The sequence below is a fragment of the Cannabis sativa genome, chromosome X (genome assembly GCF_029168945.1).
Source record: "Cannabis sativa cultivar Pink pepper isolate KNU-18-1 chromosome X, ASM2916894v1, whole genome shotgun sequence".
Classification (NCBI taxonomy): domain Eukaryota; kingdom Viridiplantae; phylum Streptophyta; class Magnoliopsida; order Rosales; family Cannabaceae; genus Cannabis; species Cannabis sativa.
The window spans coordinates 48,237,054-48,264,107 of record NC_083610.1 but is presented as its reverse complement, the minus strand read 5'-3'; the positions used below and the strand labels follow the sequence as shown (position 1 = coordinate 48,264,107).

Sequence of the window (27,054 nt, the reverse complement as noted above, 5' to 3'; positions counted from 1 at the left end):
AAGGGTATCAAAGAAGAATAAAAACTAGAAAAATGCACTTTTATCAATTGTAATTATTGGGTAGCCGTGAGTGGAGCTGGTATTAGTTTGTAATTTTTCCTGTAAATTGTTTAGTGATTAATGATAATTCTTCTTTGATTAAAAAATAAAAAATTATCACTAATACTTTTATAATTTTTAATTTATTTTTTTGGGCTCATGTGCACAAATTGTTGTAACCTATCACGCGAAGTTGGTTACACAAAATTATTACTATAAAACAATACATTAAGGGCTCGTTTGGAACGCCGTATTAGGTCGTATTGTATCGTATTGTATTATATTGAATTGGATTATATATCATATTTTTATATAATACTATGTTAAACTTTAATTTATACTAAAATATTATATATTTAGGTGTCCATAAAAGTTAATACCACATATAGTTTTACATAAAAATATTGTATAAAATACAATGGAAATTTTGATTTTATATGCTTAAATAATTAAAAAAATTTATTATTATACCAAAAACTTAAACCATAAAAAAACTATACTTTTTTTTTCAAAACCCCAAAAATACCCCCCTCACAATTCTCTCTCTCTCTGCATCATCTCTCTCTATCTCTCTCAGCCAACTCTCTCTCTCTCAACTCACAGTCGGACCCAAACGCCACCCACGAACCCAAACCCCATCGGACCCAAACGCCACCCACTCTCGGACCCAAACGCCACCCACGAAACCTTCGGCTGTGGGACTTTTCTTTTTTTCTTTTTTTTTTCCTTCAGATTTCAGAGAGAGGAAGAAAGAGGTCCGATGGTCGGACCTTGGGGTCCGATGGGTCCGAGGCTGTGGGACTTTTTTTTTTTTTCTTCAGATTTCAGAGAGAGGAAGAGAGAGGTCCGATGGTCGGACCTTGGGGTCCGATGGGTCCGATTGGTCGGACCCCATCGGACCCCAAGGTCCGACCATCGGCTGTGAAACTTTTTTTTTTCCTGCGATTTGAGAGAGAGAGGAAGAGAGAGTGGGTTTCGGTCCGAGAGTGGGTGGCGTTTGGGTCCGAGAGTGGGTGGCGTTTGGGTCCGATGGGGTTTGGGTTCGTGGGTGGCGTTGGGGTCGACTGTGAGTTGAGAGAGAGAGAGTTGGCTGAGAGAGATAGAGAGAGAGAGAGAGAGAGAGAGAGAGAGAGAGAGAGAGAGAGAGAGAGATGATGCAGAGAGAGAGAGAATTGTGAGGGGGGTATTTTTGGGGTTTTGAAAAAAAAAAGTATAGTTTTTTTATGGTTTAAATTTTTGGTATAATAATAAAATTTTTTAATTATTTAAGCATATAAAATCAAAATTCCCGATACAATTCAATATAATACAATACAATACGACCTAATACGGCGTTCCAAACGTCCTAACATTACTATTACATTACATTACATCAAAAGTAAACATATCTTATAATTACGCGGATAAGTTGCCTAGTTATAAAATAAAATAGAAGTGATTAATTCATTTGTTGGCCTAACCATTAGTATCTAATAATCAAAGTAGACTAAAGCCATTTTGTTTGTTAATAGAAAAAACTTGTAAGAATGAAAATGCTGTATCTTTCGATATGAGGCTTTTGACAAAATATATAACATATATGTATTTATAGCAGGACATGTTGCATTCAGAATACATTCTCAAAGTCACACAACTGAGAGAGAGAGAGAGAGAGAGAGAGAGAGAGAGAGAGAGAGAGAGAGAGAGAGAGAGAGAGAGATCATCATAGGTTAGATCATTCAACCAATGACAGAAGAGAAAAAGAGAGCAAATTACTACAAATTGGGAAATTCCACAAAAAGTGAAATATATGATCTTAAGCTAGCTTGCTAGCTTGATTGCTTTAGCTAAAGTCCTAATTAATAATAAGGTCGCAAAAAGTCCAAAGTCCAACCCCCCCAAGTCATAAGTCTGGTCATGCCATTTGAAATCTTTTTTCTCTCAAGCTTCTGCCTCTTCTGTAATCAATTTCTGCATCTGAGCTTGACATTCCCATTGGATATCTCCTCATTTTTGATGATGAGAATATGTCTTCCTCTTCTTCTTCATCTGATATCATCATGGCCTCTCCTCCACTTGCTGCTTTATTACTATCACCACCACCACCTTGTACCCTTTTGTGATCTGAGTGAGAAAAGCACAACAAACAAAACTAAGTCCATTTCCCAATTCTTATCTATTATCAATATAATATAGAGCATAAACATTTCAATCAAAATTCAAAACAAAGATTTGAGTGGCTTTACCTGGCCTCACTTCCACTGGGGGTTTCATGGTAAAGGAGTCTTCCATGACATCAGAAATCTCAACATACTGAGGGGTTGTGATGATCTCATCCGCACTAAATCCAAACGATGCTCTATAAGCTTCAATCTCCTCGGCATCTTGCTTCGGGCTTTTCATCTGCCTACTGTTCTGATTCTGATTTCCATTCACAGCAGCGGACGAGGAGGAGTTGTGAACATCTGAATCTTTTGAAACACTCAACCTCCCACCAGAATTCGGGAAGGGCGGGTTATCCAGATAGAACTGAGCAAACGTAGCAGGGCAGAAAAAGTTTGAATCCTGAGTGGATGCCACCGCTGAGGCTGCACCCGCACCCGCACCTGCATTCTCATGGTCCAGTTCACATTTACCATTTTGTGGTGATATGAGACTACTAGGAGTTGGAGGACTTCCAGGGTAAAGCGAATAAGTAGCTTGGAGATCGTTTGCCCCAATGTAGCTAGTCTTGTTGCCGCTACCAGTAGAGGAGAGGAAATGGGCAAAAGGGACATCAGGGGAAGATGGAGTGGTGAGGTGAGCAAGCTCAGGTGGGGGTGTGAGAGGAGCAGTGGATGGCTCAGTAGTGAAGGTTGAGAAAACAGGAGGGGAGACTAGTTGAGTCTCATGGGCATAAGGACCGGTGGCGTACATGCTGGAAGAAGGGCCACCAGGAGAGTTAGCAGAGAGCGACAAGAACCCATTGGTTGGGGATTGAGCGGTAGAAGGAAGAGCAGAGTTGGTGAAAGAGGCTGGGGAAGAAGGTGGAGCTAAGAGTGCAGTGGGTTGGGAAGGTAGGCCATTGGGTTGGGGACCATGTGGGTGACCATGACCATGACCATGACCATGACCATGAGGGTGACCATTGGGTTGGGTTGCTGACCCATTACCCTCCGGAATTCGAGAAGCCGGTACAATTCGTTTTCCACCTTTTTGGGTTCCAAAACAAGATAAGGCACTCAAACATCCTCCCCATCTCTTTCGCTGTCAAATAATAAAATCTCAATTCAATTTTCTTTTCTTCCCTTTTCTCTTTTCTCTCTTCTATTATATGAAAAAGAAAATTCAACAAGAAAATACAGAAATAACCAGATCTAGACTAATAAAACCTCAGATCTGAGAAGAATCCCAGATCCAAGCCATTTTACTTTCCGACAGAGATAATATATAATAAATATATATATATATATATATAAATAAAATGCTTACCCGTTCAGCTTCTTGGTGCTGAGGAAATCTATTTTGCTCGGAGCCCATTAACAGCAAAGAAAAGCAGCGATGGATTTGGGTGTCGAAACTCAAAATACAGTCACTCACTCACTCACTCACTCACGCCAAAGCTCGAGCTCTTCTTTTTCATTTCATTGTATTCTCCACACACACAGAGACCCCAAGCTCAAGCTCAAGCTCAGCTCACACCATTTGGGTTTTGTGCTTTTCGCTTTCTCAAATTCTCGCCTACTCAACTCACTCTCGCTTCTTCTTCTCTTCTTTTTCTTTTACTAATGAATCTAAATAAATATGTATTAACGATAATATATATATAAGATTATTTCCTTATTAGTAATATATTTAAGTAGGTATAATTTATTTATTACATAATAGTAAAGAGTAATATTAGTAGTAGTTGTCACACAAAGAAAAAAGAAAATACAAACTAAAAAATTATAAAAAAGGAAGTGTAATAGTAATAGTAGTAGTAGTAGCACTTTTTCTTTAATCCATCTTTATATAAAGAGTAAAGAGAAAAAGAGGCAAGACTAAAGAGTAAAGAGTAAAGAGTAAAGAAATCCTTTTTTATATATATAAAGAAAAAAAATGAAATGGGAATTGAGAAAATAGTGAGAGGGAATGAATAGCACATCAACAAACAAATTGCAAGAAAAGGATATATATTAGATGAGACAGACAAAAGACAAAAGTGAATAAAACTTTCATTTCTATTTTTCTTTTTCAATTCAGTCATTGCTTTCCTTTGTTCTCTCTCTCATTTAATACAAATTATTAATTAGTTTTATGCTTTTATTAACTCATTTAATATGCTCCATTATTCACATCAAATCACATGTTTCCTATTGTATTTTTACTTAAAATGTTCATTGATGATATCATGTATGAGTTCATAAAATAATCGAATTTTTATAATTTAATCCAATTCAATGTGGATTTGATTAGATTGAAAAATCTAAAATTTATATTTGTGCGAATATTAATTTAATGTAAAAATAATCGATTTAATTCAATACACATATTTATACTAATTTAAAGATAATAGATCAAATGTATAATTTATTGTTATTTATAAAAATATATATATAATCTAAAACAAAGTTAAATAATTTTTTATATACACAATTTTTTTTTCATATTTTAAATATGTTATTTTTGTTTTATTTATTTTAATTTATTTTTATTGGCATAAAACAATAATAATTTATTTTATTTTGTTGTTAGTTATGTGAAGAAATATATTTTTTTTTAATAAATACTAAATATTTCAATATTAAAAAGTAATTAATTCTATCCGTACTTTTACGAATTGAATTTAAGTTACTATGCAGAAGCCCAGCCCTGGGCTAAGGTGGGCTAGGCTTGTGCCTAAGGCCTACTCAAACTTAGGGTTGTTCATCTGATTCAATCCGCACTTTTTTGGTCAAACAACATCCAATCCGCACTTAGTGCGGATTTATTTTTTGGATCCAATCCAATCCGCACAATAGTTCAAATCCAATCCAATCCGCAAAAGTGCGGATTGAATCGGTTACTATTTAATATTAAATTATTTAATATTTATGAAAAAATATATTTTTTTTCACATAACTAGCAACAAAATAAAACAAATTATAGTTATTTTATGTCTCCAACAACACATTAAATAAATAAAATAACAAATAACAAATTCAAATTCAAATTCAAATGAAGAAAAAAAAATTGTATATGTAAAAAAAATATTTAATTTTATGTTAAATTGTATGTAGAAAAAAATATATAAGAATAGAATATATATTTTATCTATTACGTTTTGCAATATAATTGTATTATATGTATTAGACTTTTAAATTACTATTTTCTTTGCATTAAAATGTTATTTGTATATATAATTTTTTAATTTTGTTATAAATATGTGTGTATTGGATTGGATCGGTTACTTTTACATGTCAATCAACATCCAATCCGCACAAGTACGGATTTTGAATTTTCCAATCTAATCCAATCCGCACAAGTGCAGATATCCGCACTTTGCGGATTGGATTGGATCGGCTATTTTATGAACACCCCTACTCAAAAAACCCAGAACCCAAAATTTTTATATAATATATTTTTTATATTAAAAAAATGGTATTTTTAAAATTTTTTGTAAAAGGAAATCTAATAATACTCATATTTTACTTTAAATAAAACACACTCAAGAAATTTTTTGTACTCAAAGCTAACCTTGCAAAATGGATTTAACTCAAAATATAAAATTCACAGTGCAAATTGAAGCACTATCAACAAAATAGTAAAGATCCCATGAACATACCATAATATTATAATAATATTATGAAATGAAGCAAAGAAGTGAAAGAGGCTCCAATCAAAGTTTAAGCAATTGTTTTCACATAGAAGGAAGAGAAATGAGAGTGGGAATGAAAATGGGTCCCAATAGAACTCATCTATCTATTAAATATCGAAACCAATTTGTGATGTGATTGATTACTAGTTATTTCTGTCTTGATTTCAAACATATCCTACACATCATATGTCATGTATATTAGTAGTTTAATTTGATTTTTCTTTTGTCATTTGACTGGGACAGTTCCTTCAATACATTCTTTATGGCAGAATCTTTTCTAGTTAATATGGTCACCGAGTTCACAATTGTAATCAATATGTTACTTATTCCAAAAGGTTATAAGCCTCTTCATTTCTTTTGTACATACCCATCACAAAAATAAGTTATTTTTTGTTTTCGGAAAGTACCATGTACTCAACAGAAAACACACACACAAACATTGGCATTTTTATAGGAAAATAAAAGAGAAAATTATTCAAAAAGAACAAGTACCAACAAACACATGTCTATAATAATAACAATGAATGATGAAGATCATGTTTCAAACACCGTTATCTCTTCACTACAATCACTTCTTCAATATCTTGTAGTTGAATATGTCAACCATAACAATCAATGATTCATGGTTGCCATTAGCATAATCAAAGACGTTTACAAGTACAAAGTGAAAGATACGAGCAAGGATAGCTTACTAAACACAGGTTATATATGTATTTGTACATATAATCATACTAGTACTTACTAGGTTGGCCAGTATTGAAGTAATGCTACAAGTACAAGACCAACTTGTTCATAGCTTTGTCCACAAAAGAACGTGGTCTCAAATTCAATTTATGGATGCCTCCATTCCACTTGTAGTTCACTAGAAAGTTGACAACAGGATTCTTCTTGTTTTTCATACATTAAATTGACTTCGAACTTACTATTTTTAGCAGAAGCAGTCCAATACTGGATTTTGGCTCAAATGTTATTCCTCAACGTAGCACTCGAACTGAACATCACGCATGGCTTAGCCTCCATGATTGATAGTACTAGTAACTTGAACGAAGTCTTTGCTTGGTGATGATAAATTGGCAGTGTCCATGTAACATCAAAGTACATTTGCTGTTTCATGCTCAATTTTGTATTGGAGCTGTTTGTTCTTATGTTCTACAATTGAAATTCAGCTGAGATACTCTGTATCTGTTCTCGTGTGTGCATTACACAATTCGATCCTATACCCTCTGTCTCGATCTTTTTTTTTTTTTTAAGGAGAACATTTAAGTTAAATTAAGTTATGTTTCTTTCAAATTTGATTAGTCTTATTTAATTTTGGAACATTTTGAAATCTACTTATTTTAATATTTAAAATAGACTCCATAAGTCCTTGAGTGTAATAAATTCAATTAGATCTTTTGACACAATTAATAAATTGGAGTTAATTGCCATTTTTGCTCTTTTTAAATGAGATCAACTCCATTGCCAAAAAAAAGGTCCAATAAATCAAAGTGCAATAATAAATTAGGGTGCAGATAACATTTTTATGCTATCACATTAAAACCTCATCTAGGAGATGAAAGTAGCCACAAACAAAGATATTGGGGTCAATATCCCACGTTGTTAACCAAATGATATCATCTTGCAATGAACCCATTTATTTTTCTTCATATTGGAGAATTATGCTTTGAATGGGGCATGAATAATTACTATATTATGAACGGCTTTGTCAAGCAACAACAAAAAATAAAAATAAAAAATCATTTAATTTTAATTTTATTGTATATATAAAAATAGTAAAAGAAAATAAAAATGATAGAAAAAGAGATGCATACCTAAAAAGACCTCCATCTCACCCCTCAGCCAAAGACGTGGTTTAATTTATTTTAGTTGATCATGCTCCTGCAAACAATCAAATATTGAGAATAATAGAAACAAAAGGTACAACACTATTATAGCTCATATAATTTTACACTACACAAATTTGAGTATTAAATTCATTAAAACCTAAAATTGAATAATTGGATGTTGGAAATTTCATTCATTTCACAGCTACCATATAAAGAACATGCCCGAATTTATGTACATACCAAATAGAACATTAAAACATTGACCTTCCCAAACTCCCAATTTATTGTTGACTATTCAACTTTTTCTTTTATTTGAATAAATAATTTACCAACCTATTATTCTTAGCTACCTCCTATATATGTGTATAAACAATGTATGTTATTCTGTTTGTCTTTGTTTTGTCACAATAACCAATTCATCAGAAGAAGTATATTATGGGCCATTAATTAGCAAAAAATTGAATGATAATTTCTTTCATGAAGAACTGTAAATGTAGTATCGAGTTTCCGTAATAACGAAACCCAAAAACTCAAATAAACCATCATAGATTCCATTATTAAGTCCAAACTTAACTTTGGGTTTCTAAGTGCTTGCGGAGAAGCTTGATGCCAGTTTCCTACAGTTCAAAAACAAACATGATAATAATGTAATAATAAGAAGCATAATAAAAGAGAAAACCCAGTAATAAGGATACTTTCACAAAATTGACTTCCTTTTATCATTATGCACAATGATTTTCTTTTAGTAATTCTTTGCAAAATAACCTTCCTACTGACACACTCGACAACCTTTGAATGCATATTCGAAGTGCATTCAAAGTTGACTTTAGCCAACACCCTATTGGAAGACCACTTAGCAAAAAATTATAAGAAAAATAACCATCCTGCAAAGTGACATTAAAAAAGAATACTATTCCACCAATTACTCATAATAATAATAATAATAATAATAATAATAACAATGATAATAATAGTGCATCCAATGGATCATGGCTGGGCCTAACAGAGCAAACAAATTGGTCTTTACACATTTACAATATATTTGAATTTTATTCCCCTCTAGTTTTATCTTTATTCCCTCTACAAAACATATTTCTAAATCAGAAGAGGATCATAAAATAAACAAACTTTCGACAAAAAAAATACCAAGTATATTAAGCATATAATGTACAGCTCCTAGTGAAATTTCATTAATATATATTGAAATATTATAATGCAAGTCTGTACAAAAACCAAAAATCATATATTCAAAGTTTTATGCAAGGAAACACTCTAGAGACTGATTTACAGATTCTAAGAGAAGAAACTCATCTGCAACAGAGAAATCTATAAGAATGCACATTTCAGTAATTTCATCTTTGAAAAGGCAAAACTCCCACCGTAAAACCATCACTGAGATCAGATCGTCCGGCCCTTGTTTCCAATTGTAATTGAAAAACCTGGGAACAGCATACAACATCAAATCAATGCACTGCGTTCAGGTTTTAGATATCCTATCAATTTAAGTATGATGAAAAGCCCAAAACACAGCTCAATGGTATAAACATTGCACAGTTGCTGTCTTCACTCCTTAATATCATATTTTTATTTACTGACAAGGGATATTCTTTCTTTGTTATTATTTTTTTTCATGAAAAAAGGAGAAAAAGATATAGATTAGGTTCACAAGCACAAAAGCATTAGATCGAATCCTAATTCTCATAAGAGACATTCAGCTTCCAGCAACCCACATCTTATTGAAACACTAGAGAACCGAAATTGTAATCACATACACACGCATAGCATAGCACAAACAAATAAACGGCTTTCAATAATTCAATTAGTATTTCCCCTAGTACTTGAATCCTAGCTGCACATATCCAACATAAAAGATCTATCTATGAACCTTTCATTTGTTTGAAAGTGCGATAAAAGATTAATTTTAATGGTAGTTCTGTGAGTTGGAACATGAAATTGGGGATAAACCTGACGAATCTTACTCCAAAGCCTCTAACTTGTCAGCCTTAAACAGTATATTGTCAATCCAAAAAAAGAAAACTGCAAGCGATCATTCTAAAGACAACTAAAGGACTAAGAAGATGCAAACTGATCATAAAAATTTGAAAGCACAAACATTAGCTAGAACTTAAAAATATTTTACAAAAGTATATTGCACGATCAAGAATTAGTATATTTTCAAGCAAAACAGCTAAAATGCTACAAATTAAAAATACAATTAGGCTCCATCTCTACATACATTTTGATTTTCAAAAGTTAAAATTCTTATTTTTCCCCACTTAGCCCTTGGTACTTGCCAGCTTAAAAGTTAAAAAATCTACAACAATCACTGTCATTCAATACTAGAAAATGAAATGAACTACAGCTCAGCATTATGAAAGCTGCTTTCGTACCTCTTACAAGTGGACACACAGTGTCATGAGAGATGGTGATTGGGAAAATAACCTGCAAGAAGAATGGAAAGAGAGCATGGATTGGAACGACCGAGAAACAAATATAACAGTACCTTTCAGCAAAATTTATCTAAACCACCCACCAGAGAAACAAATGCCATCATTTAATTCAATGATCCACGGCACCTGAACAGAAGAAAAAAATTGAAAAATTATTAATCAATGCTTCTAGTTGTAGCCAGAATTGTACCCTTTCTAGTCTCACAAAACCTATATGTGAATCATCATTCATGCAACCTTGTATAAATTCACCATCCAAACAAACAGAGCATATAGTAAAGTCTCTACTAACAACCAAACATAAGTACACTATATTAAGAGAACCACAATTAGAAACAGCAGAATCCTACCTTCTAGAACCACAGTTGCAAGGAATCTTTTTCTCTTCCAAAGGAAACTTGTAATTATATGTGATTTCATCACCAGCTGCTATATGGCGTTTAGCATATATAAAAATTTTCTTTTCACCCTCAACACTTATAACTTTGGTGTAGCAGTTGGGCTGGCACAAAAAAAAAATCCCACTTAAGGACAAAAATAATATAAACCTCAGGCACATTTGATAAGATTAGTTATTCTGTCTACCTCACAAGAATGGTTTATAAACCTAGCAATACCCCCGCGTTTTGTTGCATCAACCTACACATAATTCAGAAAGTGAATATTTGACATAATCAATATCATAATCAGGGACAAAGTCATAAATAATTGTCAGTAGGGACCATTTCTAAATATTTTTAAAGGTACATCTAGGGCAATTGCATATGTATTTTGATACATGAAAAAGACATTTTGAATATACACAAGGGACAATATTTTTTAAGGAATCAAAACCAAAACAATGCTAATTTTTTTACTCATAAACATGATATAATGAAAACCATAGGTTTAATATTATACTAAAAATCCTTATAAAAGGTAAAGTTTGACTCTTCAGAAGAATATACATTTAGACTGCACAATAGTTTTTAAGGAATCAAAACCAAAACAATGCTAATTTATTTACTCATGAATATATAATGAAAATCATAGGTTTGAAATTACACGAAATACTTATAAAAGACAAAGTTTGACTCTTCAGAAGAATATACATTTAGACTGCATTGCATACGGCAGCTTGCTTAGTCTAAAATTAAAGTTTGCCTCTTTCTGTAGTATTCCATGTAGTTAAACAGCAAAAAAGAGAGTGTGCGGTTTTGTGCATGACAACATAAACAGAATCAACATAGTGGATTTGCTACATGCCACACTAAACAGAAACTCCATTTATCATTTCACTTGAATTTGTATTAAGCCTGTAGGAAACAAAATCAGAATCTATTGGTGTATTACTAATCATGATCGCATACAGCTGCTGGATTGGTCTAAAAATTGAAGTTTACCTCTTTCTATAGTATCCCATGAATTTAAACAGCCTACACATCATCAGTCAAAATCTATAATGCAAAAATAACAAAGCACAGCTTTAATATACAGCTATAAATCAGCCTAGATTTCTCCACTTCAAATAATAAGATAATACACCAGCAAAAAACTAAGGTAATAAATGTCTGATAAATATCACATATTAGTGCTTTTTAAAATATGATAATATTTTAAGAAAAGGAAAAAAATGTTAAAAAAAATAGCCAAGATAACTTTGAGGGCTGTTTACTAACCACATAACCATCATCAAGCCTAAACAGATAACTGCTGCCAATTCCCATCTTCTCATAATGTCGTTCCCGTATGTCAGATATCTGTGAAATCATAAACATAATAAATAATGGTTGAAAATAGACAATGATAGCCCTTCAAATAGGAAGTGGGAGAAGGAGACAACTACAATTGTAAAGCAGACAGAACAAACAATAGAGCAAATTAACTAAAATTTACCCGGGGACGTATGAGCTCCCCCACATATTCAATAACGAAATCCTCAGCCTCAATCGATTCTAAGGCAACAAGACCCCAATCATGTATCTTGCTCCTTTGGAAACGTAGCTGCTTTTTTCTTGCCTATGAAGTAACATAAAGATTTCTTATAAATTAAATCTGGGACACTATAAAAGAACAATCCATTACAACGTCATCCTTATGTCTATTACCTTCAATTGAGTGGCTTTTAAAAGGTCAGCACCCTCTGCAGCAGCAACAAGATTGCGCAGTTTTGCCCTATTTGTTCTAGCAGAAAGACCCTTGCTATTGGACCACTGTGATGTAGTAATATCAGACCCTAAATGATCTACGTGAACATGTTTACTTCCCCTAACGCGGACTCTTTCAGAAGGACTAGCACATATTGACCACTTCCGCCATTCCCATCCATCAATCGAAGCCCGAGCACAACCATCTGATCTAGGGCATAGGTTTATTGTTTTCCTTGACTTGGCTTTTTTTACTGTGGCCTGCCTAGATGACACCTGCTTTGCAGCCCTGTTGGCTACTTTAAATATCTTTTTTGAATTTAATGATGGTGCACTGTCAATTACACGCTTCCTCTTTAGCTTAGATGCCTTCATTACTGCATAGAAACAAAGTTGTGAATCATGCAAATGTATGCCAAAATGAAATAAGGAAAAATATGTAAAAAGGTATGTAAGGAGAAGGAAAAAAAACAATTGAATCATGTGAAACAGAAAAAGAAAATACATAAGAAACTAACATTAAAGGAAAGAAAAAAAAAATATAGATACACACACTTACAGCATTCTTCTTGTACTTTAACATCATGGTCATTACCACTTCCCACTTTCTCAACACCATCATGATTCTCTAAAGAAGCTGAAACCTGTGTTTTGGCTGGTTTAATAGAACCTTTGAAAAACTTGTTTCCTGAATTATATAGAAAACACTGTTACTATCATAACATTTATTAACACAAAATAAGTATATGTATACATACGAGCACACGGTCATTACCACTTCCCACTTTCTCAACACCATCATGATTCTTCAAAGAAGCTAAAACCTGTGTTTTGGCAGGTTTAATAGAACCTTTGAAAAACTTGTTTCCTGAATTATATAGAAAACAACACTGTTACATTAACACAAAATAAGTATATGTATAGATACAAGCACACGGTCATTACCACTTCCCACTTTCTCAACACCATAATGATTCTCTAAAGAAGCTGAAACCTGTGTTTTGGCAGGTTTAATAGAACCTTTGGAAAACTTGTTTCCTGAATTATATAGAAAACAACACTGTTACTATCATAACATTTATTAACACAAAATAAGTATATGTATATATACGAGCACACGGTCATTACCACTTCCCACTTTCTCAACACCATCATGATTCTCTAAAGAAGCTGAAACCTGTGTTTTGGCAGGTTTTATAGAACCTTTGAAAAACTTGTTTCCTGAATTATATAGAAAACAACACTGTTACTATCATAACATTTATTAACACAAAATAAGTGTATGCATATATATGAGCACACGGTCATTACCACTTCCCACTTTCTCAACACCATCATGCTTCTCTAAAGAAGCTGAAACCTGTGTTTTGGCAGGTTTAATAGAACCTTTGAAAAACTTGTTTCCTGAATTATATAGAAAACAACACTGTTACTATCATAACATTTATTAACACAAAATAAGTATATGTAAATATACAAGCACACAGTGACATACTCTGTATTTTATGAGAAGCCTTAGGTCCTCCTTCACTACTTGGATTCTTGGCTGCTGGTTGACTGTTGGACAAACTGCCTTTTAATTTCACAATGGTCTGCAAAGATGTACCCTTGACAGATGGCTCAGAATGATGTTTGTTCTGTCCAGTCTTTTTAGAAATTATAGCAGGCCTTTCAATTTTTTTAACTGCAGCAACGTCTTTGGAAGCATGTTCTTTCCTTGAATTTTCTGGAAGCTTATTCTTTCTTTGAATTTTCTGTAACCCATTGTTGATTGGAGTAACCAACGGAGAAGAACCCAACTTATTCTGGCACGACTTTTTACAAATAGATGTATATTTACCCATTGTTGGAGTTGCTGCTGAACTTCCTGGAAGCTTGTTATCCGCATGGTGTGCTCCTTCCTACAGATGAGTATAATTAAAAACTGAAATCACAATCATATAAACACTTAATGTGAGGGGGAAAGAGGAGGAGGAAGATGGAGATAAAGGCAAAAGAGCTCACTACCTCATTACACTCAAGCTTGCGCAGCTTTTTAGATGTATGCCATGATGACATAAACTGATGCAGGGTATATTTGACAAATGACAATTTCAATTCTTTAAGAACATCCTCGTGCAACCTTTGTCGGCACATTGCTGTGGTAACATACTCCCCAATCTTAGGAATACGTTGATTGGACCTCGAAGGTCTAAATTTGTTTACATTTGAAGGTGCAAAAGTTCTAGAATCATCTTCAAAACCAGGAGGTGGTGGCTCACTGCTTTCTTGGTCAGCCACCAGATCATCACCATGTACACAGAGTTCCTTAAACACTGCCGAGAATAACTCAGGCATATGGTTTTCAAATACAATCCCATGAGAAGGTTTAGTCATCATTGGCAAAGATGGGCAAACGTTAGATGAAGTTGTCTGTGCAGAAGTTTCATTCGAACAAATCTTCAATTTGTCACACTCCTCCAACTTAGGGGTAAGATTAACCTGCGGGAACAGGAGTAACTCATTAAAATTACAGTAAACGTGAGAGTACGACCAGTACATAGCTTTAAAACCTCTTTTGGTTACCTTATTTAATCTGTCATGTTCATAAGACCCAATTAATTTCCTCACTTCACCCTCAACGAAAAAATTGACAAAATCAGTCAATGATACCATTGCAGATGAATGAAGTTCATGTTCTACGCTTTTTACAATGCAATCAACATCCTCGTATATACAAGTTGTGCATGAAGAGTTCATATGTGTTGATGACTTTGATCTCAAAAGTGCTGGAGAAGGAGAAGACATATAAGAACCATCTGCATGATCATTTGATTCCTTTCTGAACGGCCCAAAGCCAGGAGGGCAGTCCACATCACAAGCAAGGTCGTTCCTTTCTGAACACTGCAACAACCAAAGAAATATTACGACCCATAAACAGCACAAGAACAATTCCTGAACTATGCTAATAACTTACATCTACATCAGGTGGTTTCTTAAACATTGTAACACAATTGCTCAACTGAGCAGGCTTTCTGACAAATGGATAACCTGACCAAAGTTTTGTCTTTCTCCAAGCAGATGAATACTCTGAAATAATATCATAAAAGACAGCATTCCAAGTAACTTGCATGCAATAGTCAAGAAGAAATCGGCGGACAACTGCATATGACCCCCAAAAATTTTCAATGCTTCCAGCAGATTTAGTGATTATAAAAGGTTCTATGGAGCCTTTATTAGTGTTCTGGTCAGCAAAATGGTTAGATATGGTCGTGTCACGAGAAGAGCGACTGTTAATATCCTTGACTTCAAAAATTTCTGGCTGCCAAAACAACGCATAAATCATAAGATGCGAACATTAAGAAAGGAAGAAAAACATCAGTAATGTGTTGGTACTTAGACACCTCATACCTTTCTTTGGTGAGTGGAACAAGTGGTGGCAGCCTCGTTAGACGCTTTCTTCGTAGAAACAAAATCAGCTATAACACAACTAATAATTTCATCCAACACAACTCTACGAGCAGCTTTTGTAATTCCAAGGTGCAATTGATTTGAAACTTGGTCACAAATCTCATCTAGGAAGCTTGGAGAAGAGCTTGAGTGATTGGTTAGGGAGGTAACAGGTCGTGTGAAAATTTCAGGTTTATAAGTTTTACAAGCGTTTATAACAGAGATCAATCTAAAGGGCGTTTTGTCAGCATGGTATACCTGCAATGCAAACATACGAAACTATATTCAGAAGACAAAAGAACATGCATGCATGGCCTAGAAGTCTAAACGTGAGATTTTGACATGAAAACTTACCATGGTTGAATCCCGGAGATACCCACATTGATGCCAAGAACACAACTCTTGAAGAGAATGGGGACCCATTTTCATCCCTTCATGGTCCAGATAGAACCAGTTGCTTAACTAATTTGAGGATAATACACAACAAAATTATTAGACAGTAGAGAGCAAAGACAAAATAATCAATACTGATTGTTGAAATGCGAATATCAATACCTGCAGAGGATATGAGTTGGGATCAAATTGCGGCAAATGGGTGGAGGGGAAGGCAGGAGAAAGAGTGGGTTGCGTGGGTGTGCCCAAACGGAGAAATGCAAAGCCAGTGGAAACATGGTCAGGGAAGTGTTTGAAATATGTGAGAGGAACAGAATTGAGTAAGGCACCATTGAGAATAGGATATACAGGAAGATCTTCCGGTAAAAAACCAGTGGAGAGACCCTCGTATAGCTGCCGCTCGATGTATGGACCGCACATTTGGCCACACTCGTTGATATACATCCATCCGGTGGCCAGAGGAAGAGCACCGCCACCTCCGCCGCCACCAGACGGGTCTTGCAAACCACTGCTATTTCCATTAGACTGGCAGCTCATCTCGAATTCAATGGAAGACGATTCTTGTGAGGATGATGTATCATCGCAAAGCTTTAGTCTCTTCTTAGGGAATGAAGAGTGTGAATCGTGGAGAAATTCCGTCGACGAAACCATTGATCGATCGATTATATCTCTCCTGATTGAATTTCAAAATCAAAAGAAGATTAGGGTTTTTACTATCGTACCATATCAGCTCCAGTCTCCAGATTCCTAATCCTAAACCACGCAAATCTATTTTCTATTCTCTTTAATTTTATTTATTTTAAGTTTTTAACAAACACACACACCCTTTTTATGTATTACACTGTTACCTACCGTATTTTAGTTTTAAGATTCGACGTAAATATATGCAACAACGCACTGAAAAATAAATAAATAAATAAAATAATTTACAATATAAATACTTAATTCAATTTTCAGGGAATCTTTAATAAATACTAGTTGGGTCTAACGTGCGAAGCATGAGCTCATAGTTCAAATATTTTTTCAATAAATTTACAATATGTTACTTTTTTGGACGTTGTAAAAGTTGATTTATATTTAGTACAAATAATGATTGTGTGATATTTTTGTATCAATTTTTACTATTATGCTCCAATTTATTATTATAAATTTTAATGCAAAATTTAATATATGATTAAATATTCATCTAACAATTTATTAAAACTATAAAATAATAATACAAATAAACATGCTAATTAAACTTTTATAATAAAATATTAAAAATAGCATAATAGTAATTATAAAATCATAGCATTGATTGTAATACAAATTTTGCATTATAGTATATTGTGATCTAAATTTAGATTACTTTTTGTTATGTGAGATACTTGCATCATAATTTGACATATCATTAAAGTAGACTTTTGACAAAGTATGCTATATTTTATATTTGCATTACTTATATTTTGCATCTCCATTCGAGATGTGTTCTTAGTCTTCATTGTTTTTTGTAAATTAACAAGGGCCAAAATTATTTATTAATTATGTAGCTCTTAAAAATATTTAGGATCTTTTACACACATTCTATTTTTGTAAAATCGAATACTTTAGATTTTTTTTAAGAGAAAAATAATCAATACATAAAATACCTAATTAATTTTATAAAATAAATAATACATAAGGTTTTTATTAAGTTTGATTTTTTTTTAATAATGAAGTGTACATGTGTAAATAGAACTTCAAAATTATTAACAATTTTATTACAATTATACATTATAGATAAATATTGTCCCAATTTAATTATACATACTAATAAATTCATTTATTATATGGTATGATTATTAGTATATATATTGGTTATATAATTATCAAATGCAAAATATTCACTTCAAAGAATAAAGAAACCTTATTAATTTAAAATTATATTTATAATTGAGAGACTTTGATAAAATAATCACCTCTACAAATATTTCACATAAGACAAAATGTCAATTAGATGACAAACTTATTTAGCATTAACCTTAAGAAGTAGTATAGTGTAATGTGGTACTTGTTTTATCAATTTTTTTTTTTTTTTTGTAATTTAATATGTGTTGAAGGCTAATTATGTAATTCAATTAGAAGATGTCCAAAAATATTTTCACTTTTTATGTATGACATAAATATATAGTTTTCTTTTTAAAAAAAAAAAAATTAACATCTTATATACACTAATTATACATGTATAAGCAAACTTCTATTTTTCTTTAATAAAATAATAAATAAACCATTTCCTAATTTTATTATTTTTTTTTTTTACAAAGTGATTAAAATCACTCATGAATTTACGACGCCCACGTCCGCCACCGGCGCTGGAACCTCCTCGAACCAGGATAGCTCATCGTCTAACCGCAGAGCATGCTTTGCCAACCATGGGCCGCTAAAATCTTAGAGCGAGCCCCATGGGACAAAACTGCCCCCCGGAAATTTAGACAATAAAGCTATAACATCTTCAAACAACGCTCCTAACTCAATAAAATACTGAAGTTCCACCTGAAAAAAACATCAAAAAACAACATAAAACTTTAATTAGAAAGCTATTTAAACTGAAGAGAATCAACCAACCACCAAGACTAAGCAACTAGATCTCCCTATAAAATACTAGAACTAGCCAAAGGGATTACCCTTTGGCTAGTAACAACTAAACAATAGCATTCTACTTCATAACCTTCATAGGATCTCTATTCCTTGCTTTTACCCTTTTAAAATCAAACATAAATAAAATTTTCATTTTAATACCCATTATTCCTTAAATATTCAAAATATTATATGCTAATTATTTCATTTTATCTCTTAAAAATATTACTTATTTATAGACTAAAACATGATAAAATCCTTAATAAGTGAAATTATTTATTATTTTATTTATAGCGTAAAACATAGTATCTATAATCTTTATTCAACCTAAATTAAACCAAAATTGTATTAATATCCTTAAAACTTAAGATTACACTTTTCACATTCAAAAGTATCATTTTCCTATTACCACTTCATCATACATTTAATTAATAATATTAAATTAATATTAATTAATCCAATTCGGTATTATGACATAATGCTTCCTTATTTATTATTTAAATAGATAACCTCCTAATTATTATACCATTCAAATTATTATAAAAACTATTCATATTAGTATCTTCCTATACAACTAATAAGGCAATAATCTCAATACTTCATTAGCATTTACTTCCCATTTATTTTAATATCTTCCCAAAAATAAAACATAAAATAAAATAAAGTATTCTCAATTCACAATTAATGTCCCTATCTCCAATTTATTACAAAATCCCACATTTATAATTTATATACCAAAATTAATATTATGTTATCTATAATAAACTCATATTTATAATTTATATACCCAAAATTAATATTGTGTTATCTATAATAAACTAATAAGGCAATAATCTCATAATTATATATCATAATTGTTAGATATTAAATTTTATAATATTTAAAATTCATGATATCTTGTAATTTTAACCAATTACCTTAAATAATTAGGGGCCAGCCATAAATCATGCTCGAAAACCTTAAAAGGCACCAAAGCCATAAACAATGGTGCAACTCATCCATCAAATTTGTACTTCCATTTCTTCCATCAAAAAACTAATACCACTCATCCAGAAATTCTTTAAAAATACAAATAATATAATAATTTTGGTACATTCCCATAATATTGAGAACAAACTAGATTTTCATAATAATTTGACTTCCCAAATATATCTAAACCAATATATTCTCATTAGACCATTAGTGTTTCCACCTCCCTTTATTACAAGATCCTCAAGATTCTTATTCTTCAATTTACTTAATTAATTATAATATTAAAATCTGAATACTAAAATTCAAAACATTTTCCTTTTATACTGAAAATTTCTAAAAAATATAAACCAAAACATAGCTAGTAGGAATTAACGTTTAAAGTAAACCCTCTTAAACTTTATTTCAGTTTAAGATATTCTTTAAATCATACCTTAACCAAAATAATACTTTTATTCTGACTAATAAATCTGTATAGTGCATAACTTATTAACTTTAAAATATTATTGTGTCAAAATTTTCTTATACACTCAATACCGAAAAACATGAAAATTTAAACAAACTACCCTAAATAATTAGGGGCCCAACCATATAATAGGTGCTAAAGCCTTGTAAGGCGCCAAAGCCATATATAATGGCGCAAAATAGAATAAAATCAATATAAATAAGGCTATATTTATAATCATGATTCCAAAAAGGTAAACGTACAAATATAATTATTACTCCCAAAATCTAAGAAAATGCAAATTAAATTAAATACTATAAATGTAGAAACCATAATTATAGGAAAAATTAATACTGATATCAATCAATAATTTTTTTGACTGAATATCAATCAATAATTAAGTATACACAAACTTACGAAAATTAAGTAACGTCCTTCAATTTCGTCTTCAGCTAAGTGGTCAAATCGAAAATCCACCACATCCTCACTCAACAAAAACCAGGGTTGGTCACATCCAATGTACAGTAATGGTACACAGCAATGACAAAAACTTAACGCCGACATTATAGAGAGAAAAAATATCAATGAAGATATGAATCCTTTCAGCACACAAAATCATAATCCTGAATAGACCTAAATATGGACGAAAATAACAACAGGACTACCAAAATCTCTACCACACTGTTAGCAAAACACATATATACATTGAAAAAGAAATCAAGAACTAAATTCTGATGAGCTTACTTTTTTGAATACCCAAATGAAGGGAAGAAAAATTCCAGAACTCAAAAAGAGATGATAAAAAAACTATATACAAATATAGATTAGAAAGTACATAATTGAAAAAAGAAAAAAATTTAGATCTCAAACGAAGCTATACAAAGAAAAGAACAAACTCATCAAGTTATTACATAACTCAATCTTAGCTAAAAGAAAGCTCATTTTTGAGCTATTTATCAAACTAACACTTTCCCAGAAATAAAACAACAAACACATAAAGCTTTCATTTTTATTCTTAAATCTGTACATTGATTATCAATCTCAAAAACTCATTTGCACAAAAAACTTCTTTTGCAAATTAGCCCCCACGGCCAAAAATAAACTCAAAAAATAAAATGGCGAACCTTGGTTGCAGAAGATCAGTAAACGTCAGATTGAGTAGAGGTAGCGCAAAGCAATTAATTATGATTAAAACCGTTAATAAGTTATAATCATCAGATTCAGAAGATATTGAGAGAGAAGATAAATTAGTAAAATATTTTTAAATAATAAAAAATAAAGAAATTGAGAAGAGAAGAGACTCACTGCACCGAAGCATAATCCTGGAACTAGACCTTTGTGGAAGAATCCATAGGAGAGGAGAGCTATGGCTGGGACTGCATTGACTATGTCGAACACATCGTTGAGCTCGAATGGACCTTCTCTAGGTCGGTGGTGAGACTCGTGCATGTTCCATAAGGAAGCGTGCCAAAGAGCCTTGTGAGCCCATCTTGCCCAAAACTCCATACCCACCGCAGCACCAACGGATAGAGCAAATGTACCGAACATTTCAGTCAAAGGAATCTCTCTACCTTCCATTTGCCAGTAAAATCTATAGTAAACAGCCAAAACAGCCATGGAAGTAATTCCAAAGGTAGACATAACAGCCGCAACGAGATACGTAAACCTCTCTGATTCCTTCCGTGCACGCTTCTCCACCAGGCGTGGCGAGATCTGTACTGAGTCGGCATTACTATCGGGGATTTCCTCATCCGAAATCTCCATATGCGTACTCTGTTTCTTGTCCCCCATAATCACGCAAACTGTGACACATAATCTGGGGCGGGCTCGGAGAATCGTTCTCTGGGGGCATAGATTGAGAGGGGAGAAGGCTAAGGAAGTGTGCTGGGGGAGGAGATTGAGTTGACATATTTAAAAATTGTAGACCCCTATTTTTGATAATGTGATAAACACAAGTTTCTTTTTTTACATTGATTTGGTACAACCATTTCCTAATTAGATGTAATTGAGTTAGATGATTATAATATAATATTTTATTTTTGAAAGCATAAAAAAATATTAATGGGTTTGTTGTTCATCAAAAAAAAAATTGTAATTTAATATTTAATGAAGGTTAATTATGTAATTTATATAGAGAAAGCTTAAAAATATTCTCACTTTTATAGTAGTTATAGATTATAGATTATAGATTATAGATATAGATTTAAGTTTAATTTTTAACATTAATAATACTTAAATTATAATTATACAATCAAAAATTAAACTTTATTATTTACCCAACAAATCTATAACCTCTATAAAAATGAAAATATTTTTAAGCTTTCACTATATAAATTACACAATTAACCTTTATTAAATATTAAATTATAAATTTTTTTTTGAATGAACAACAAACCCATAAATATTTTTTTATACTTTCAAAAATAAAAAATTATATTTAATCATCTAACTTACATTAATTAAGAAATAATTTATTTATTATTTTATTACATAAAAATAAATTAAAAATAGAAGTTTGCTTATACATGTATAAGTGTATATAAGATATTAATTTTTTTTTTTAGAAAAAAAAAAAAAAAAAAAGTAATTTGCGGCATAACCTCCTTAAGTGTTTAAGTTTTTGTAACTAACCCCAATTCTAAAATTTTGGTAGTAAAAGCCTCTAAATTCAAACTCTGTTAGTACTTAGCCCTTTCCATTCATTTTTAGTTATTAACTGTCATGGTGGAATGTCCACGTCTACACAGTGTACACGTGGCACAATTTTATTGGTCCGCGTAAATAAATATTTAAAAAATAAAAAAAAAATTAATTATTTTAATAATAAAAAATAAAAAATATATTTTTCTTTAAAAATTAAAAAAAAACAATTTTTTAAAAAAAAAACCTAATTCTTTTTCTTTTCTTTTCTTTCTTCTTCTTCGTCTATCTTGATGCACTCCTCCTCCTCCTTCTTCTTCTTCTTCTAACATCACCACCATCAACCTCAACAAAATCACAACTGCCCACCACCACCACCTCAACATTTTTTTTCAAATCCAAACACAATCAAAGAAACCTAAACATTAAATACTTGCCACAATCTAAGATCCAAATTTCACCAAAACAAACAAACCCAAATCAAATCCACAATAAAAAAATCTCAAATCCAAACACATTGATCTCTCCTGCGAACAGCCCAGGTGACCATGCTGGTGTAGGGACGAAGCAAGGTTTTGTTTCTCAAGACGATTCGATCGAGCTCCGTGACATAAAGCTGGTTCGCGGCGGACTGAGAGGGGACGTCGAAGGCGAAGCCGTTGCCGGAGAGGATAGAGTGGGCGATATTTAGGGTTAGGGATTTGATGGTAGATTGGACGGAGGATAGAGAGAGGTTGGCCACTTCGCGGCAAGACTCGGAGAGAGCTAGGTCGGCGAGGGTTAGGGCTTTGGATGAGGACGATGAGGCTTCTGTGGCTGCACGGACTAAATAGGTGAGTTTCTGAAGGATTTAGAGGATGACAGAGTCGGGTTTGATTTGGTTCTTGAAGGGTTGGTGGCTTTCATTGTCAGAACTCGGGTCAGGCTGTCGGTGCTTCTTCTTGTTCGCCATTTCAGTATTAGTAGAGAGGGAGTGTGTGTGTGTGTCCAGGGGAGGCGGGAAGGAAATGGAGCAAATTTGTTAGGGAATTAGGGTTTTTTTTAATTTTTATTTTTTAAAATTGTTTTTTTAATTTTTAAAGAAAGAAAATTTTTTATTTTTTAAAAATATTTATTTACGTGGATCAATAAAATTGTGCCACGTGTACACTGTGTACACGTAGACATTCCACCATGGTAGTTAACAACTAAAAATATATGGAAATGTTAAACTGCTACCAGAACACAAGTTTAGGGAGTTTTACCACTAAAATTTTAAAATTGGGGATTAGTTGCAAAAAGTTGACCACTTAAGGAGGTTATGCCACAAATTACTCCAAAAAAAAGTATATATTTATATCATACATAAAAAGTAAAAAAAAAAAAATAGGCATCCACTAATTGAATTACATAATTAGCCTTCAATACATATTAAATTACAAAAAAAAAAAAAAATACCACATTACACTACACTACTTCTTAAGATCAATGCTAAATAAGTTTGTCATTTCCTTTTAAAAAAAAAAAAAGTTTGTCATCCAATTGACATTTTGTCTTATGTGAAATATTTGTGGAGGTGATTATTTTATCAAAGTCTCTCAATTACAAATATAATTTTAAATTAATAAGGTTTTTCTTATTCTTTTAAGTGAATATTTTGCATTTGATAATTATATAACTAATATATATACTAATAATCATACCATATACTCAAAAAAAAAAAAATCATACCATATAATAAATGAATTTATTAGTATATATAATTAAATTGAGACAATATTTATCTATAATCTATAACTGTAATAAAATTGTTAATAATTTTGGAGTTCTATTTACACCCGTATACTTCATTATTAAAAAAAATTAAACTTGATAAAAACCTTATGTATTATTTATTTTATAAATTTATTAGGTATTTCATATATTGATTATTTTTCTCAAAAAAAATTTAAAGTATTCTATTTTACAAAAATAAAATATGTGTAAAATATGTTAGACAATTTATATGTATAAACTGAAATATATGTATGTGTATATAAAATGAGGAATAAATAAATATATACACTATATAACTTAAGGATCGAAATACCTCCAGCCATTGATTCTTGAGCTTCAAACCCACATAAGTTTTGATCTGCAAAGGAAACTGGTTGATGTGGGTAATCGGGCTTCCTCGCTCTCTCAACTCTCTTTAGATGGATTTTGCTGTTATGAACAGAATGAGTGAGGAGCTCGGGGACCGAGACCCTATATTTATAGGTGAGATACTCCATCGATTCGTGCCACATTAATTGTCAGAATATTTTGACAATTAATTCAGGAAATCAAATCAGGTAATGAATATAGAAATCTGACCATATATAGAATATTACGTAATTGATTCTGTCCAGATTCAATGAATATAAAATATTCATTTATCAGAAAATCAATCATTTATTTATTTCCTTAAATAGAAAATCATTTCCTTAATTAGAAAATAATTTTCATAAATAAAATATTCTAATATTCTCCCACTTGGTCAGCATTTAAACTAAAATATTCAAACCCAACGTTCCTCATTATATAATAAACATACGAATCATAGCGACATGTCCTCATTATGAATCGAGTATTATCTTCCATGTATTACAATATATTTATTATATAACAATGTACTTAATGTGGCAATGTACTTAAGTGAATAAACCCTAAACCTTATGTTTATTCAGGTCCTCTTATGATAATTTTCTCAGATGAAATTAGGGTGCACATAAATATGAGAAAATATCGAAATTAGAGTTTCATTAAATAATTTTTGGTTGTACAAATAAAAAAACTGCATATGGGTTAACTGAATCCCATATTTACTTTATGATCCTTGAATTTGTGTTGCGGCATGCCTTTAGTCAAGGATCTATGCGATCACCCAATCTCGGCCATGCGTGATTAATGACCACTTATCACGCCTTTTTTTTATGGCTAAATACTTAATGTCGATATGCTAGCTTCGACCAAGACTCTTAAGTTATTAGCCATAAATATTGTAGCCGAATTTATCGCAAAATTTTCTTAATGGCCTAATGAAAACCGTAATTTCGAACTCTGTGCCTACTATGAAACTCTATAATACATCATACGAGATGTATCCTCAAAACAATAAATGAATCTGACTTCTATAGTGGAAATAACAATCAAGATTCTCTACAATATAACTTACTGGTAATCTTAAGGACGTAATAAAATATTGATTTACGTGAATAAATACAACCAGTGAAGTATGTTAGAATCTAACTGGTTAACTATATTTCCAGATGGTCAATTCATCTTAAAATATGTATGAATATAATTTTTAGTATTTTAAAGATACCTCATCACTTTGTATGAAAAATAAAGTGGTCTTAACTTTAGTTATTCTGATACTACTTAACGATCCTGAAACAAATGTAATGCAAAGTCTTATTCAGACTCTTAGGCATACATTAGGCTTCTAAAATAGAAGCAAATGAATGTTCTTAATTTATTCTCACTCCACATCATTTTTCAGATGCTGGTTCGAGTTATATTTATCACACTTAAAGATAAAAGTTATATCAGATGAATAATACATAATTTTATTTAATCAGAGATGCTGTGGCTACTCTCTAATTAATTAAAATTATATATATTATTTATATTCCTTATCTCAAAATAATAATTTGAGATATGAATTATTTTAACTTATATAGAAAACTTTTATCATCATTTGCAAGTAACATATTGTCTACGTATAAAACAAATATTACTCCCACTAACCTTCTGGTATATAATTATTTCCATAATTCTCTTTTCAAACCTAAAGGAAAAGATGATATAATACCAATTTGTGAGATGTTTGTTTTAATCTATAGGTAGACACTTTAAGCTTGCATATGTTCACCACTATTAGAGGAAAATCTTTATGGCAGTCTATATACCTTCTCCTCTAGTTCACTATTTGGAATTGATTAATGAATTAAAACAAGCAACAAATGCCAAGGTCTATAATAGAAATATATGTATAAACTGAAATATATGTATACCTTCTCATCTTTCATATATTACTGTTAGACAATTTATATGTATAAACTGAAATATATGTATGTGTATATAAAATGCGGAATAAATAAATATATACACTATATAACTTAAGGATCGAAATACCTCCAGCCATTGATTCTTGAGCTTCAAACCCACATAAGTTTTGATCTGCAAAGGAAACTGGTTGATGTGGGTAATCGGGCTTCCTCGCTCTCTCAACTCTCTTTAGATGGATTTTGCTGTTATGAACAGAATGAGTGAGGAGCTCGGGGACCGAGACCCTATATTTATAGGTGAGATACTCCATCGCATTCGTGCCACATTAATTGTC

General features: G+C 31.9%; 3 protein-coding genes across 12 annotated transcripts; all 3 read right to left on the bottom strand.

The window, feature by feature from the left end:
- Positions 1-1,595: 1,595 nt before the first annotated feature.
- On the bottom strand, positions 1,596-3,996 carry LOC115719141 (uncharacterized protein At1g76660). The gene is made up of 3 exons (XM_030648074.2): positions 3,490-3,996; positions 2,265-3,264; positions 1,596-2,142 (listed from the first exon to the last, which is right to left on the bottom strand). Exons 1-3 carry the CDS (start codon positions 3,535-3,537, stop codon positions 1,934-1,936), a joined length of 1,257 nt encoding a protein of 418 aa, XP_030503934.1. The 5' UTR covers positions 3,538-3,996; the 3' UTR covers positions 1,596-1,933.
- A 2,322-nt stretch (positions 3,997-6,318) lies between these two features.
- Positions 6,319-16,910, bottom strand: LOC115719082 (histone-lysine N-methyltransferase ATXR7). 10 transcript variants are annotated; one of them, XM_061105497.1, is made up of 23 exons: positions 16,223-16,909; positions 16,022-16,129; positions 15,629-15,925; positions 15,195-15,539; positions 14,804-15,121; positions 14,246-14,719; positions 13,734-14,139; positions 13,550-13,642; positions 13,367-13,459; positions 13,184-13,276; positions 13,014-13,106; positions 12,792-12,926; positions 12,200-12,615; positions 11,988-12,110; positions 11,771-11,851; positions 10,698-10,751; positions 10,463-10,614; positions 10,196-10,238; positions 10,053-10,104; positions 9,042-9,101; positions 8,237-8,279; positions 7,648-7,714; positions 6,319-7,536 (listed from the first exon to the last, which is right to left on the bottom strand). In XM_061105497.1, the coding sequence occupies exons 1-18, from the start codon at positions 16,709-16,711 to the stop codon at positions 10,217-10,219; spliced, it is 3,792 nt and encodes a 1,263-aa protein (XP_060961480.1). In that variant the 5' UTR covers positions 16,712-16,909; the 3' UTR covers positions 6,319-7,536; positions 7,648-7,714; positions 8,237-8,279; positions 9,042-9,101; positions 10,053-10,104; positions 10,196-10,216. The 10 variants fall into 10 exon arrangements, with proteins under 10 accessions (XP_060961480.1, XP_030503869.1, XP_030503874.1 ...); XM_030648009.2 differs by having other exon boundaries at positions 7,648-8,279; XM_030648014.2 differs by having other exon boundaries at positions 6,319-7,714.
- Positions 16,911-20,274: 3,364 nt separating this feature from the next.
- LOC115725063 (beta-carotene hydroxylase 2, chloroplastic-like) lies at positions 20,275-21,974 on the bottom strand (the record flags this gene model as incomplete). The annotated part of the gene is made up of 1 exon (XM_061106128.1): positions 20,275-21,974. A coding segment is annotated over one exon (708 nt), but the record flags the coding sequence as incomplete, so codon positions are not given.
- Positions 21,975-27,054: the final 5,080 nt, after the last annotated feature.

Bases quoted from the DNA above. Each gene is read 5' to 3' on its own strand.
- LOC115719141 (XM_030648074.2), bottom strand. From the start codon at position 3,537: ATGGGCTCCGAGCAAAATAGATTTCCTCAGCACCAAGAAGCTGAACGG. The intron at 3,265-3,489 runs GTAAGCATTTTA...ATTATTTGACAG, and splicing joins AGCACCAAGAAGCTGAACGG to CGAAAGAGATGGGGAGGATG. The intron at 2,143-2,264 runs GTAAAGCCACTC...TTTCTCACTCAG, and splicing joins CCCAGTGGAAGTGAGGCCAG to ATCACAAAAGGGTACAAGGT.
- LOC115719082 (XM_030648000.2), bottom strand. From the start codon at position 16,711: ATGGTTTCGTCGACGGAATTTCTCCACGATTCACACTCTTCATTCCCT. The intron at 13,107-13,183 runs GTAATGACCGTG...TATATAATTCAG, and splicing joins TGTTGAGAAAGTGGGAAGTG to GAAACAAGTTTTTCAAAGGT. The intron at 12,927-13,013 runs GTAATGACCGTG...TATATAATTCAG, and splicing joins TGTTGAGAAAGTGGGAAGTG to GAAACAAGTTTTTCAAAGGT.